This window comes from Glycine max, chromosome 13, assembly GCF_000004515.6.
Source record: "Glycine max cultivar Williams 82 chromosome 13, Glycine_max_v4.0, whole genome shotgun sequence".
In the NCBI taxonomy this organism is placed as follows: Eukaryota; Viridiplantae; Streptophyta; class Magnoliopsida; order Fabales; family Fabaceae; genus Glycine; species Glycine max.
In genome coordinates, this window is record NC_038249.2 from 33,638,639 (window position 1) to 33,654,378 (window position 15,740).

At 34.3% G+C, this 15,740-nt stretch overlaps 2 protein-coding genes across 2 annotated transcripts; both read left to right on the forward strand.

Moving 5' to 3' along the window:
• The first annotated feature begins 1,006 nt into the window (after nucleotides 1–1,006).
• On the forward strand, nucleotides 1,007–4,632 carry LOC100813828 (U-box domain-containing protein 7). The gene is made up of 2 exons (XM_003541658.5): nucleotides 1,007–2,056; nucleotides 3,574–4,632. Exons 1-2 carry the CDS (start codon nucleotides 1,389–1,391, stop codon nucleotides 4,418–4,420), a joined length of 1,515 nt encoding a protein of 504 aa, XP_003541706.1. The 5' UTR covers nucleotides 1,007–1,388; the 3' UTR covers nucleotides 4,421–4,632.
• Nucleotides 4,633–7,717: 3,085 nt separating this feature from the next.
• Nucleotides 7,718–15,740, forward strand: LOC100814363 (uncharacterized protein YNL011C). The gene is made up of 13 exons (XM_003541659.4): nucleotides 7,718–8,111; nucleotides 8,240–8,372; nucleotides 8,983–9,079; nucleotides 9,456–9,499; nucleotides 10,097–10,253; nucleotides 10,450–10,521; nucleotides 11,399–11,482; nucleotides 12,307–12,408; nucleotides 12,915–12,962; nucleotides 13,487–13,612; nucleotides 14,609–14,701; nucleotides 15,162–15,378; nucleotides 15,468–15,740. Exons 1-12 carry the CDS (start codon nucleotides 7,784–7,786, stop codon nucleotides 15,294–15,296), a joined length of 1,419 nt encoding a protein of 472 aa, XP_003541707.1. The 5' UTR covers nucleotides 7,718–7,783; the 3' UTR covers nucleotides 15,297–15,378; nucleotides 15,468–15,740.

Sequence of the window (15,740 nt, forward strand, 5' to 3'; positions counted from 1 at the left end):
GGAAACTTCAGTGCCTGCAATTCACGAATGGATAATTACTTGTAGTGGACTCCAACATGGATATGCCACAGCCATCAAAATCTCAAATATATCTCTTTCTCCCCACCCAAAGAAGTCTATACCAATGTTTATTACTGTTAACTAAATAACCTTATTTTGTAGGTCTAAATTGGTCATGACTTTGCATACGAACGGTGCATTTAGATACACTTACAGGTTTTTAACATCAATCATAATTTAATTAATTGAATTGAATTTGATTATTCACTCAAAATACCTTAATGCCGACATCAAACTAATAAAATAATATTTTCTCTTTAGTCTTTAATGCATTACTACCTATCCATCTGGCTTCTTCAGTTCTTATTCTAGATTATATTTCATTTCTCGAAGAATTCCACCAGCATAGCCACATATTCTCCTAGCTCAAATCTCTATGATAAATCTATAAACTGCATGGTTTTAAATGCATTTTTAATACAAAATAAATTAAACTTAATTTCTCTTTCAGGATCATAATCGAAAAAGGAATCCAAAAAATTAATGAATGACTGCTCCTCTTGCTCCACCCTTCATTCATGCAAGGGAAGCTTGGCATGATCAATCTCTAATGCATGTGAGAATATCACAGCTACCGATCCAGATCAGATTGTGTAGCCAATGAAGGATTATGAAATGATATATTAAGTGACCATTAATTAATGTTGACGCGTGTGCACTGCCCCAAATTTTATGGCTCCATAAAGGAATATATATAGGCTGGGTCTCCCTGATTCTCACATGCCCTGAACGTGAGTTCACATCAAAACCAAAGTCTATATTTGGTTCGTTGTTGTCTCTTTAAATGAATAAAATGCCAAGTCATATTACGCACCCTACTTGGGACCAGTGAACAAAGAGTTTCTCATCTATTATCCACCCAAGAAGGTCCCCCAAAATTGAATTTGACGAAGACATATGATGGGTCCTAAGCCCATAACATTTCATCTCCACTATTTTATAGATTAGTTAGGTGAGATCGTGAAGCAAAGAAAGACCAAGCATCAGGCGTTAGTGATGTAGTACCAAATAGTTTGTTTATCTAAAAAAAAATGGCTATATAGACTATGGACTTTTAACTAAATAGATTTAACTACAATTAAATCTACAAGCAATGCTACTTAGTATATAATATTTTAGTTCAAACATAGTCACAACTGCATAAATCATTATATTAGCACCTTGTGTCCCTTGTGAAGTTCAGGTACGGAAATCTTTTTTATTAGAACAAATGATGCATAAATATTAAATTCCATTACTTAATAAATTCATAATTTGAGATTTTGCATCATAATATCAACCATTACATATTTACATTTACATTTAAACGGGACAGCACTGTTTTATGCATGTGCCCTGTGCTCCCCCTGTACTTTAAAGTTCACGGAGCTCTTCAAATAGTTTCATTGATTCGTTTTCTCTCCCTTCTCCCTCTGGTCTCTCTCTGTCTCCAAAGTCAGAAACAGAAACTAAAATTGTATAAGAACCAAACCCCAAACACTCACTTTTCCAAAATTTCAATATCTTGCTTTGTTTTCTCCTTCCTCTCAAGCATGTCTACTCCTTCATCATCATCATCTTCTTCTTCTATTTGGGTGTTGTCTAACATAAAACTTCAGTTCTTTGGCCGCATCAGAAGGTTTCTCCAATCCAAAGCAACCAAAAAGCGTTATGACCCCTCTGATCGGTTTGACACAGCTAAGAGCAAAGTTGAACACAACAACAAGGTTGAAAATCTTGAAACAGTTCAAGTTATGGAGAAGCATAAAGAGGAGGAGGAAGAGTCTGTGATCATGTTGCAGAGAACTGTGAAGATGCTTCACTTTGGAAGCTGGGAAGAGAAGGAGGTGGCAGCAAAGGAGATTGAAAAGTTAGCCAAGGAAGATGTTAAGGTTAGAAAATTGATAACAGAACTTGGGGTGGTGCCGGTGTTGGTATCTATGGTGGCGTCGCCGGTGGCTAGCCGCCGGCGAGCAGGGTTGACGGCGTTGATCCACCTAGCTGATGGAACCTACACGTAAGTTTTGCAACTATGTTCTGTTAGAATTGTCTTTTAGTTTTTGCCATGCAACACTTTATGAATGATTGCCACCTAAACCACTGTTTTTTAGTGCTTGATAGTCTTAATTTTCTTGTTTGATTTAAATGTAAAACTATAAGTAAGAAATTCAATAATATAAAACTTATGTTATATATTAACTTGATGTTGAACTTTCTGTTTGATTCAAATTTGAAATTCTGTTATTGATTTAATAAGTTCTTTAGATTTTATTTGTTGAAATGTTGAATTGATTTTACATAAGAACAGTTTGAAGAGTCTAAACTGTTAGGTGTTGCTAACGTATATTCATACCCAGAATAGATGCCCATCCAATGGCACAGAAAGATATAAAATGAATTATTAAAATTTTTAACTGTGCAATTCTTTTTAGGTTAACATAATGTGAGAGAAGAAATAATAAAATAATTAGGACCGAATTTGTAACATTGGTTAAGGTCCACTAACTAGAAATCAAGGTGCATGAATTATAACTAAAATCTTATTTATCTTAGTCATACTTTTATTGTCTTCTTATTTGTCATATTGTTTGATATGGAATAATATGTAATCATATTTTATAAAGAAACTGGCGAGAGTGGAGCCTTCGTGAGCATTGAGTACCCGCTCATTTTGACTTTGGGGGGCGAAGACAAGACTGATGTACACATAGTGGCGGTTGGCCTTGGCGGGTTTGTTTCATGACTCCACAGTCACCACAACCAAAGCGTTCTATACATTTCCATAGGGTAAAAAAATAAATACTCCTAAATAAAAACAAAAGGCAAAGACATCATGTGGGTGGGTGTAGAAGCATGAAAGTTATCAAACTAATTAAACTTGTATCCATGACATTTTAAATATGAGAAAGAAATTTAGCCAGTATTTTCGGATCAAATTTTCCCAAAATCACACTGTGCTAGTACCATGCTGTGATGTGTTATGCCAGTATTAGTTGGAAGAAACATAATTAATACTAGTATAAAATCACCAAAACGTGCAGTGTCTACTGAGTTGCAGGGTTGTTAGGATAAGCTAGAGCCTAGAGGGGACAAAGTTCATATTGGAGCGACATTTTTGTCCTAGAATTTATAAATTACTGATTACTATAAAATATAGGGTAGTTAATCAGATTCCTTTATGATCTTTAAGAAAATTTTATGTCTTTTGTTGACCTTCATTTTCCAACACATATATTTACTTCAGATTCTCGTTGACTTCAGTCTGCTATAAATAATATTTTTTTAATTTAGTTGGTTTGGCCTTCTCATTCTTTATTACACAAATTGCACCAATCCCATCAAAAGAAGAAAATATGAATTGAACAAGGTGGGTTGATGCTAGTAGTTGAGAGTTGAGTTCCCCTCTCTGGTTTATTCTGACTTTTAGAAAACTTCAACTGTAGGAGTAGTATTATTTGTTTCTGACCTAACTTTGACTGAGTTGAAGCATGCTTTCCTTCCTTACCTGACGTATCTATTACGTTCTTTCTTCAGGAACAAGGCTTTGATAGTGGAGGCAGGAATATTGTCCAAGCTTCCTAAGACAATTGACCTTGTAGATGAATCAACAACAAGTAAATTGGTAGAGTTGCTTTTGTCATTGTCATCTCTAGCAAACACTCAATTCCCTCTTGCCATATTAGACTTTCTACCGTTACTTAGAAACATTCTTGAGAAAGGCTCAAGTTTTGACACCAAAAATTCATGTTTAGGTGCCTTACATAACCTATCAACTGTGTTAGAGAATGCATGCCCTTTGGTTTCAAGTGGGGTGGTCCCTATCCTCTTGGAAGTATCCTCAATAAAAGAAATTTCAGAGAAAGCACTTGCCACTCTAGGGAACTTATCAGTGACTTTGATGGGAAAGAAAACAATAGAGAACAATTCAATGGTGCCAGAAACCTTTATTGAGATCTTGTCATGGGAAGACAAACCCAAATGCCAAGAGTTGTCAGTGTATATTTTGATGATTCTTGCACATCAAAGCTCATTGCAAAGAAAGAAAATGGCACAGGCAGGAATTGTTCCGGTGCTTCTTGAAGTGGTTTTATTGGGGAGTAATTTGGCTCAGAAGAGAGCAATGAAACTATTGCAATGGTTTAAGGATGAAAGGCAAACGAAAATGGGTCCACATTCTGGTCCACAAACACCAAGATTTGCAATGGGGTCACCTGTGAATCAAAGAGAAGCAAAAGAAGGGAAGAGATTGATGAAGAGTTTGGTGAAACAAAGTTTAAATAGGAATATGGAAATAATAACGCAGAGGGCAAATGCAGCAGGGGAGTCTTCTAAATTGAAGTCTTTGATTATTAGCACTAGTTCCAAGAGTTTGCCTTACTAAGGGGTTATTCTCTTAACCTTTTTTTTTTCTCCCCTTAAAATTTGAAATTGACTTGGTTTTAGCAGTTTAGGCTTTGGTGATATGTGCTATTGTTTGGCACCAGCCATTGACGGGCATCACTTTATGAGAACAAAACGTGAAAAATGTCACCTTGACATTTCTTTCTACAACATTGTAAATGTTGACAGATATAAATGAAAAGTTTCCAATCACAGGAACTCGTTGAATATTAGAAATTCAAACTAATTGATTTAAATAAAAAAACGCAAGTGCTTTTCATAATCACTTCAATATTTCAAGAGACATATTGATAGTATATTTGGATAACAACACAAATAATTGATTTAACCCCACAAAATCACGATGTCACCATAAAAATATAGATTTAATCCTTTGTTGCTTTGGTTTGAACAAGGGAGAGGAACATAATTTTGGTGCAACACATCATCTTAAATAATATTGAAATATCATCTAATGTAATTTTAGGTAAATGTTTATACATTTGGTTCCAAGGGAATTGATGATTGATTCTTCTACTTTTTTTTAATGAACCTTGGTTAATGACTTTACAATAATGTAAGAGATTCTAACTAGGTTGACACTACAAACATTAAAAATCCTAAGACACATACCAAGAAAGAAATATTATTGATAAAAAAAAGAGCAGCTTGAGGGGACCAGAACCAAAACTCAAGCTGGTAGAAACTATAAGAACCTATAGTTAGGTAACAAAATTTTTTTATTCTAAAATCGAATAGAAAAAAGAAAATCTTTCTTTTCACTAACCTCTAGTAAAAAAAATGAATAGGCAAGCTATCTCCCGATTATTTTAGTTTTTTTAGAGAACGATTCGGGAGACATTACGAAATTTTTTCAAATAGAAATAAGAAAGAGTATAAGTATGCAAATGAATCTGTCTTCAATCAGTCCCATACTGATGAAAGGGCTATGCATCGTATCACATTCTACACACCCATCTATCTATCCTGAACCTAGCTTAAGCTCGTCTATCAAAAGGGGTTCACTCGGCCAAAGCCCAATGTGACATTGTAAATACTTGAGGGAGTGAGATGCCCACCCACGCTAACCAACGATCCAATGCGCTTGAGTGGATGAACAGGATCCCTTGTTGGAAGAGAAAAAGCATAGAATCTTCTTTCTTCTACAAGCAGTTCCGGAAGAACCCCTATTAATGAGGAAACGAGAATTAGAAGGTTTGGTGAATAAGAAGGCAGAACGACAATTGCTTAAATACGTTCGTATCGCCGGAAAAGCTAAAGGATCAACTGGTCAGGTTTTATTACAACTACTTGAAATGCCCTTGGATAACATACTTTTTCGGTTGGGTATGACTGCGACTATTCCTCAATCCTATTTTGTTCCTATTCATTTTTGCTGCAACAAAAAAAGAGGAAGTGTCCCACCAGCAAAAATCAGAAATAGAAGAAGCATGAGAGACAACGAAGTCTGCACAAGAGTTGTTCTCTCTGTAAATGTGACCAACTGAAAAAAACATATTTCTTGTTAGATCTATACAATTCAACCACCTATTTTTCCACCAACATTGAATCGCACTCCAGCCAAAGATTCTTCCAACCTTTTTTATTAGCCAACTCTATTGCAATAATGGTGCCCATAATCTCAGAAAACAGAGAATTTTGGACCCTAGAGGAGTTGTGAAACAACCAATGGGAGAACCCTTGAAATTTCTAAAATACCTCCACAACCAGCTCTTCCAAGACTACTTTTTGTTGATCCATCAGAGTTACATTTAAGCCAGTTCAGCTTGGGAGAATATCAAATAACCTCATTAATTCTGTTGGCTTTCCTAGGGTGTCCATTAATCCCTAATTTCTTCAATATCATCAAATCAGAGTGATTCATCTTGAACGAAGAGAATTATAAATTTGTTTCTACATTTTACAAACATCATTTCTAAGACAAAATAATGGATTTGAGATCATGATTCTTACCGATAGAAAAAATATACTATCTCCTTTATTTAGCACCACTTAACATGCATTAGGTTAAAAGTTGAGTGTGTTTAGTTTTCATTTTCTGAAACCTGTTTTCATTTTCAAAAGATTAGGATTCTAAAAATATGTTTGGTTTGACTTCTTATTTTTGAAATAAAAATATTGAAAATATATGATATATTGACTTCTTGTCTTCTTGTATTTTTAGATTTACTTAAAATTACATTTATTGCCACGCAATTTCATTTTACATGAAGTGAGATTTGTGTTCTCAACTGAAAACACTGAAAATGAGAATTTATTGTTTTCATTTTCTGGTTGTTTCCTGTTTTCATTGTCACTCTGAAAATGTTTTCAGAAATCTAATCAAACACATTTTCATCACTGTTTTCTGTTTTCCGTGAACATGAAAACAGAAAATAATCAAACCAAACACCCCTTAATACTTACTATTAGATATATAATTATTTAAATGAACGCATGGATAAGTTTTTTAGTTAACATAAGATACAAAGTTTGTAATAGTTACATGACAACAACAGACTTAATAATAATATAATTTCCTATTTTAGCATTTAGCTTATGAAAATATGACTAAATTTTTTACAAATTAAATGAATAAATATCATTTAGCCAACATACTGTCCTCATGTCCAGTCCCGATTAAATAATGAAATTTTTATTAAGTTTTGGGCCAAAACATGGTTTAGCCGTTTAGGCCCTTGAGTTTTAATTCAACCAAGGTTTTTGAAATCAAATTTTCCAGCACCTACCGGGCATTGTTTCCCTCGGTTTTGGGCTTCCAACACAAGGTTTCACACATGCAATTTTTTCCAAGAATTAGTGGGAGCTCACGATTATTCATGAGAAAAATGGCAAGTTTAGGGGTATTTTGTTTGGTTATTTTCTGTTTTTATTTTTACTAAAAATAGAAAATGATGATAGAAATGTGTTTGGTTTGTTTTTATTTTCGGTAAAAATATTTTTTCAAATGAACCAAAAATTGAAAACAATGTAATCTCATTTTTAGTTGAAACTAGAAACCTCATTTGTAAAATAAAAAAGAGGTGACAAATATTGTAATTTTAAGTAAATCTAAAAATACATCTCCTTTTGAAAACACATTTTTAATTTTTTTATTTCTTGAAAGTAAAAAACAAAAAATTAAATCAAAAATATTTTCAGAATTCTAGTCGTGTGAAAATGAAAACAGTTGTCAATACAAAAAATACAAATCAAATACATCTTTAATAGATCACATGAGATTTTATATTAGGGTTACTTATGTCATTTTACATTATACCTAATTTGAAGGTGGCACATAGTGGAGTACGACGCTGCAAAGTCACAAAAGTAATTTAGCGTACACAACACAAGTTTCGCGAGCATGGTGGACACATGGTTGGGTCCCACCTTCTGTAATACCCTTCCCCTCTCCTTCCCAACTTGTACCAGAATCCTCTCATCATCGTTTTCTTCTTCCTCGTCTTCAATGGCTACCTCTCCGTCGCAGCAGCACCACCATCACCATCGCCGCTGTTATTCAAACCCTAACCCTCCTCACCCTCACCCTCAGCCCGCTCTGCTCGTCTTTTCCGGTGGGACCGCCTTCAACGGCGTCGTCGAGGAGCTCAAGAATTTCACCACCCGCGTCGCTCACGTTCTCCCCGTTTCCGACGATGGAGGAAGCACTGCTGAGATTGTTCGTGTTCTCGGTACTGCGTTATGTTAAATTAATAATTATGATTACTAGTGTTTCTACATTTGGGAATTTTTGTGGAACCAAATTTCGGGGGCGAGGAATTAGGGATTTTGATTGATTGGGTGCGTGCGTGCATTGCAGGTGGTCCTGCTGTTGGAGACATACGTTCCAGGTGCCTGAGGTTGTCTGATCAGAGTACCGTTGAGGCTCTCGCAGTTCGGAATTTGCTTGGGCATCGTCTACCACTTGATCCACTGCAAGCTAAATCAGAATGGTTGGTACCACATTCTTAATTATTGTTGTTGCTTGCCCAATGCCTCATACTTTCTGGTTGAATTATGGATATTTTGGCTTGGTCCCCTTTCTTCATGTTACTTGCTTTAAGGGTTACTGTGTTGGGCTAGGCATTTTGAGTTAATAGTGTGCTAATAGCCAAGTTGTGGCATTTAGGAGCGGTAATTTGTTACCTAATGTGGGAGGCCAGGAGTCATGGCCTCTTCAATTTTTTTGGAATCATAACATTCTCCTATACTCTCTGACCCTTATTTTTGTAATATATTTAGTAAAATTGTTGAATTGTCCCAGTCTCCACCCTAATTTTGGGTGGGGATAGGTGTAGGGAAAAAAGAGGTAGGAAAAAAAAAGAGTGAAAGTGAAATATGTGATAGGTGATGTTATAAGAAATGGAGAGAGAAATAGGAAAAAAAAATGTGGTGGAAAAGGAGATGGAATCATGAAAGATAAAGTGAGTGTTTGAATATCAGAACCCATGTATTTGAGTGTTTGGAACTCTGAAAAGAAGTTATTTTGTAAAGGTCATTATGTGTTATATTTTGTGTGCATCTTTTTTTTTAAAGTATTACTTCATTCCTTGTGACTTATAGGTACTCTATTGTGGAAGGTGATCACTTTTTATGGAAAGGTGTGTCAAAACCCTACAGGGAGACTATTCGAGCTTTTCTGGTTTATTTCCAGAGTCAGGTGACTTCTACAAACAAACTGGGGCTATTTCTGAATATTTCTTGGTTGCCTCTTAAAGGATCTCGCTCTCTTATTTTTTATTGCATATCTTCCCAATGATCTTTTTTTTGGGGGGGTAAACTGCATTCATTTCCTTTGAGGTTTAGCAAAATTCCACCCGATACCTCTTTTATTTTTTACCTTAAAATAACCTTCCCCAATTCACATAACATAAGAAATCCGGGAGGGTAGGAGGGCCAAAATAGCAATGGAAAGGTTTGTTTTGGATAATTGCTTAGTTGCTTAGTTGCTTTTGATCAAGTTTTTTTTCAATCTTTTTGGCATTTTTTTTATAATTTGTCATTAAATTTGTGCTTTCTTTTTGGTCCTTTTACAGATTCTCTGCCGGGCCGAAGAATCATTTTGTTTCAGCAACGGCAGGTCCCTTATTTCTAATTCAGTAACATGCTTGCTGTGTTTTTTTTTTGCCATAGTTATTTCTCCCCCTAAATAAGCTTGTTTTTATTGATTATATTCATCATGCTATAATGAGAAAAGTGGCTTCCCATTGCATTAGAAGCAGAGAGGGCATATGGTATTCAACAACAAAAAAAAAACAGATTAGGCATGGTGCCCCTTAACTCTTTTGTTGTTTCTTTCTACTTTCATCAGTGGAGAGAATTTAAAGTTCTAGATTTTGGAATGTGGCAATTGCCAGTGGGTTGAGTTGTGAACTTGTTAAGATCCAATTGCAAGGTATGGGCCTTGAGTCCCACATTGGTAGTATGAGATTCTAGTGAGGCATTTATAAGGCCTCGGGCTCTCTAACTACAACAGCTAGCTTTTGTGGTGTGGTTCTCCCAAGGTTCTATCGGGCATTAGTGAATGGTGAAAGCATAATTTATTACTTGGAGATAAATTGGTTTTTTCCAAGCTGGTTTCATGTCCAAATTACACATAATAATTATCCTTTCCAGCTGGTTGACCTTTTGGTGTGAGACATTAAAACATTGTAACTGACTTTTATAAACTATGCAGCATTGGGAATTTCTTTTTTGCAGGAGCACGCATATTTTTTCAGTCCTTGGATGCTGCCATATTTTTATTTTCACGGGTTTCAGATATTCCCCCTGAAAGCCTGGTTCTACCTGTGATTTCAACCAATGACAGACTTACTTTAGGGTGTGAATTGTGGGTATGCTATAAATCTATTTAACTGTACAACTATGGTTTATCAGCTTATCACTATTCTGAGGGAAAATTTATCTGTTCTTGTCAAAAGAACATGATATAATAACTATAAAAAAAATGATATAAGAATTCACAAAAATGTTTGATCTGTTATTTTAATAGTTATTGCAATATATTTTTATTCTCTTACATCCACATAGGATGGAACTATAATACGGGGACAAAATGAAATTTCTCATCCAACCAGTGGAACAATGGAGCTTATTAAGAAGGTATGCCAGTGTATTTTTTTTGTACATTATGTCTACTCCAATGATAATTTGTTTAAATCTCCAAGGATGTGAAGGGAACTTGCCTGAGATGAAAGCTTGCATGTTCTTTCAAGTCTCTTAATGAAAGGAAATGAGCACTTGTTCTTCAAGGGGATCCAATAGTCATCGTAATTTAGTAATGATATTTTTGGGTTATTAATGACCTGGAGTTTAAGCTGATGTTGGGAGCTAATTGAGTTTGAAATAGATGAGCTCTTGGAAAAATTTAGAAACGATAGATTTTCAGAATTAGTGTATTCCTTTGATTTTGCCTGTTCTTTTATAAAATCGGGTGAGGGAATTTACCTTCCAAAGTAACGGTGGATATTGATTTTAAATTGAAAAATAGAAATGATTAGTTTATTCCTTTGATTTTGCCTGTTCTTTTTTGAGGGAATTTTACCTTCCAAAGTAATGATGGATATTGATAATAAAGTAGAATATAGAAATTATTTTCTCATACACACACCTAGTTAGTAATTACATAATAGTGATTGGTAAGTCCAATCAAGTGGAAGTAAAGTCTATGTAATTTGTTCATTCACTTGATTGAGATTTTACAGTGCTGCTGGGCTGGTTCTTGTGTGTGTGTGTGTGTGAAAGCCATTTTTTACAAATGACAGAAGTAAATCTAGGCTATGCAATTATACATTTTTCAAAAAGTCATGAATTTTTTTAAAAAACTTCCATGGCTTGCAGTTTAACATTTAACCTTTCATGATAAGATCTTTGGTCCAGATTTACTTTTCTTACTCTCACATAAAAAGGCCCTCGCACTAGATACATTTTCTCTATATATTGTATTTCTGGTGTTAAAATTTTATATTTTCATGGGTAGGAAAGCTTTTCAGCTCCAGCACTTCCTTCGAAAATAAAACGGGTGTTCTACATGTCTAGCGAGGGAAAAAATTTGCTCCATGAGGTAAGTACTGTGTCTTGTTGAGCCTACTTTTTCACCATTTTGTTGAAGGACATTTGCTGTATATGTCTCTCACATCATGTTATGCATTGCCATCAACAATAGGTAGAAGAAATGCATTATATGGAAGATGCCACCAGAGAAGGCATTTATTTAATTATTTTTGTTGTAAATGAAAATTTTGTAGAAAGAAACTAGGGAAAGTTATCCAATAATTGGCATGGATATGTATTCTGTCTTTCTTTAAAGTATTTAACATGATATTAGATTTTAAAAAATGTGTTTTTTCTTTTGTTAATGTTAGAATAAAGAAGTCATATGAGATGGAGGATAAGACATGCTGTTGACAGAAAAGAAACAGTAAACACAAATAACAAAATATCAATAAACTAGAAACCTTCATTCTAGTTGAATGTCAATTAGAGAACCTGATGTGGAGGAGAGCCATTCTTATTGTAATGATACATACAGCCATTCTTATTGTAATGATACACACGACTAGAAACTCTCCTTGTTTGCGCCAGAAAACTTGAACTGTGGGGAGGGGGAAACACTTGTTACCAAGTGGGTGACCACCAGGCCAATGGCCTGATGGCTTATATCATGGAGCTAAATACAGCTAATTCTGCAAGGGTAGTAAGCAACATCTTATATTTTGAAGGTCGGTGCTGTTTTTATTTGTTTGCTTCTGTGATGAAAATATCAATACTCAGTAACTTTTAAACTTGCTTATCTTACTGTAGGAAATCTTAATATGATTTTGGCTATATAGTTGCAAACTTAAAAACAATTTATAATTGGAACTTCTTTTTCTCTTCTTTGAATAGGTCTTTCCCTCAGCTAATGCGGCTGTATTAGAGCAGTTAAATAATGTAGACTGCATTGTGTATGGCATGGGCTCCCTTTTTACTTCAATCTGCCCCTCACTGGTAAAGATACTGACAATTAGTTTTGTTGATGTTTGTGATCTCACATGGTAGAATTGACCCTTGGAATTGACACCTTTGATGATTATGGGACAGTTTGTTTAAACTTTAAAAAAAATCTGACAAAAATGATTTTTTTAAGTAGACAGGAGTTGCTTCTAAAAAAAAAAGCAGAAAAATTTTGTTTTTTTAAAACAGTTTAGACAAACACATCAAAAAAGCATAAAACTACTTATTTTATTAAAAGAAGTGTTTTTTTAAATAAATAAAAAAGAAGCTTAAACAAACATTTTAGCAGTTGAGGTTTAGATGCTTGGCCCTCTATGCTGTTGGTATTGTGAATGCATTGAGATTGTGTCTAAAATGTGGAAAACATGATTGTTCAACTCCAGTATTTATCGTGCCATTTTTACTTAATTATCTAATTTGTTGGAACAACTTCTAGCTTTTATTCCTTGCGACAATTTGGTTCTCCCATTAAATGTTTACTGACTTAAAAATTATTCTAGGTGTTACTGGGAATTGGGGAGATTATTTCTTCAAAGTCCTGCCTCAAGGTATTTCCTTGTCATGTTACTTTTTGCATTGTCTTTGGTTATTTGCTGAACATGTAATAGAAATCTTCTACCCTCAAAATAGAGAATATAGACTTGACAAGATTACTTGTTTGTTGCGGAAGAAATAGTTTTAAAGTTGTACAACTTGGCTTGACTGCTTCACACTGAGGGAAAATGGACCATAAGCTGATATCTTTTAATATGGGCACAAAAATCTCTGTTCCCATAGTCCCTTGCTTTCTAATCTCATACATGTAGTGACTTTGGATGCTGCCATCAAGTCACATGCCTTTATTATTCAATTTGTAAGCATGTTTCTAGATATGTGAAGCTTAGTGTTATTAAGTGGAAATTAATTCTTGCATAATTGCAAAGTTTTGCTGAGCTATTCCATGCATGAGGTTCAGAATGTTCTATCAGTTATTTCAGTGGTGTCATGTTGGATTAGATTTGGCAATCTCTCAAACATTTAAAGCCATACTTTTTCAGCTCGATTATTGCTAATTTGATTGAAAAAATGGCAGGTACTTGTGCTAAATGGAACACGGGACCGGGAAACTAATGGGTTTTCAGCTTCTTGTTTTGTAACTGCCATTACGGATGCTCTAAATCGAACATATGGAGAGCCTAACAATCGCTTACAGAATCCCGTGAGTGATAATTTATTCTCTATTGAAACTGCTTAGTGTCATACGAAAAATTATTCTATCAATTCTTGTTCAAAATAAAGTATTTGATTCACATGACTCTTTAAAGAGAGATCAGATTATATAGTTTCAATGCCCACTTTTTATCCTGTTGAAAGCAGTACACGGTTAAAATCTAAAAATGATTGATTGATCTATTGGATAAATTTCACTTTCCCCCTCTTTTCAGCTGCAAATATCCCATCAATGCAGAGTTTACACATTCTTTGATTAATATATTATTTATTTTTGGTATCTCTACAAATTACTTATTTCCTTAGTGCCAAAGCTAATTGAAAATCACATTTTTTTAAAAAGGACAAATTATATTCTTTTCCTCGGCAGAATTAGTTGTATGAAGTGAAGTGCAGTGTGTGACCTCTATTTTTATTTTTCTGTGAATTCTTTTTACTATTGGGTTTTGTTAGGATATACGGAGAAGGGAGAGTTAGTTAAGATAGTTGGACTATTAATGAGTTAGTTACTTAGTTAGAGGGGTTTATTAGATATAAATAGAGGAAGAATGATAGGAGAGAAGCAGATTTGGTATCATTGTAAATTGAGTATTAGCTCTTTGTGAAAGGAGAAATCCTTTCTGAAGCAGAAACCCTTGGTGGAGAGTTTTTGTTCCCTACTTTCTGTTTTCTTACTAGCCAATAAAATCCTTTCTTTTCTTCCTCATTTCAATTCTTGGTTCCTAGCAGGTTTTCTAAGAAACCTCATAAAAAAAAGTAGCCATTTTTGTCACACATGTAATCCCAAGAAAAATACTACCTTAACTGTTTCATTAGTGTTATGTAAATATTTTCCTTTGATACAACATGAAATACTCAGTATGTAAAAATTAACATGTTTCATCAACTTTAGATACAATCATCATAATAAATGAAAACCAAAAAACACAGGACACAATGAATAGCGTAATGAAAGTAATTTATGTGCTGTTTATATTTGATGCAGCCAAGTCACTATATAAATACCCTTTTGGTACCAAGAAATGGTGAAATTCCAGTTGATGTGGACTGTCTGGCTGCCCAAGGAATATTTGACGTGGTATGTTTTTCAAATCTGTTCATTAACAAATTATTGAATGGATAGAATCTCTTTTGTTTAGCACAAGGAGATATATTCCAAGATTGTTTCTTTTGAATTTTACAGTGGAGTGTGGACAAGTTCATGAATGATGAATGGATCTGGCATGCTGTCTAAGAATTAATTTTGATTTACTCTTAATGTAAAACTTCTTTAAACAGTCAATCCAGTGATTTAACCCGTGCCAACTTTAAGCAATTGCTTTTGTTTATGTGCTCACAGTTCACATACCTGAAAATTATAGTAGTCATTCGGTACGCAGACCTTAATCATATCTTTAATACTGTTACAGATTAGTGATTTAACACGGGATCATATTCATGATGGATATGAGTATTCTTATTTTCGTACAGGATCCATGGTAATTTTTATGATGTATTTTACTTTGTTTATGACCATCTTACTATTCTTAAATTTGCAGATAGTTGTTGACTCCCTAAGAGATCCTAAAGTAGGTATAATTTATGACCCGAGGTCACTGATAAGATCTCTAGTTGACTTAATAGACAGATACATGAAGTCGCAAGTTAATGGCTTAATTGATACCAGACGTTAATGATTAACGAGAAGAGCCAGTGAAATTACCATCATTTGACTCTGAATCTTACTGTTGCTGTCTGTATTTCACAAGATACAAGGTATGATTTATTTTATTTTTCCTTTATCAACAACTTTTTCAACGCCTGTTGTCCAATTTTTTATACTGACAATGAATTGAGAATTGTAGGTGAATTGACATGTTTATGCGAAATCTTATATGGCAAGTTCAAATTCCCCCCTACCTGGTGTTCCTGTTTATTTACTACCATCAGAATACAGCGACTGGTGATAACGCTCGAGTACTCTGAATGCGATAATATTTTTGTGAAAAATATTTTTTGTTTGTTGGGTTTTGATCTAGTTGACGATAAACAAAGACATGTCAGAGCTGTTGTATTGTTGAGAATATTGAGAACAAAATAATCTAGTTTCTGTTGTATATAAATATCTCGTTCTTTAA

Excerpts from the sequence above, each read along its gene's own strand:
- LOC100814363 (XM_003541659.4), top strand. The coding sequence starts at position 7,784 with ATGGTGGACACATGGTTGGGTCCCACCTTCTGTAATACCCTTCCCCTC. Across the intron at positions 8,112-8,239 it reads TGAGATTGTTCGTGTTCTCG|GTGGTCCTGCTGTTGGAGAC; the intron begins GTACTGCGTTAT and ends CGTGCATTGCAG. Across the intron at positions 8,373-8,982 it reads CTGCAAGCTAAATCAGAATG|GTACTCTATTGTGGAAGGTG; the intron begins GTTGGTACCACA and ends TGTGACTTATAG.
- LOC100813828 (XM_003541658.5), top strand. The coding sequence starts at position 1,389 with ATGTGCCCTGTGCTCCCCCTGTACTTTAAAGTTCACGGAGCTCTTCAA. Across the intron at positions 2,057-3,573 it reads CTAGCTGATGGAACCTACAC|GAACAAGGCTTTGATAGTGG; the intron begins GTAAGTTTTGCA and ends TTCTTTCTTCAG.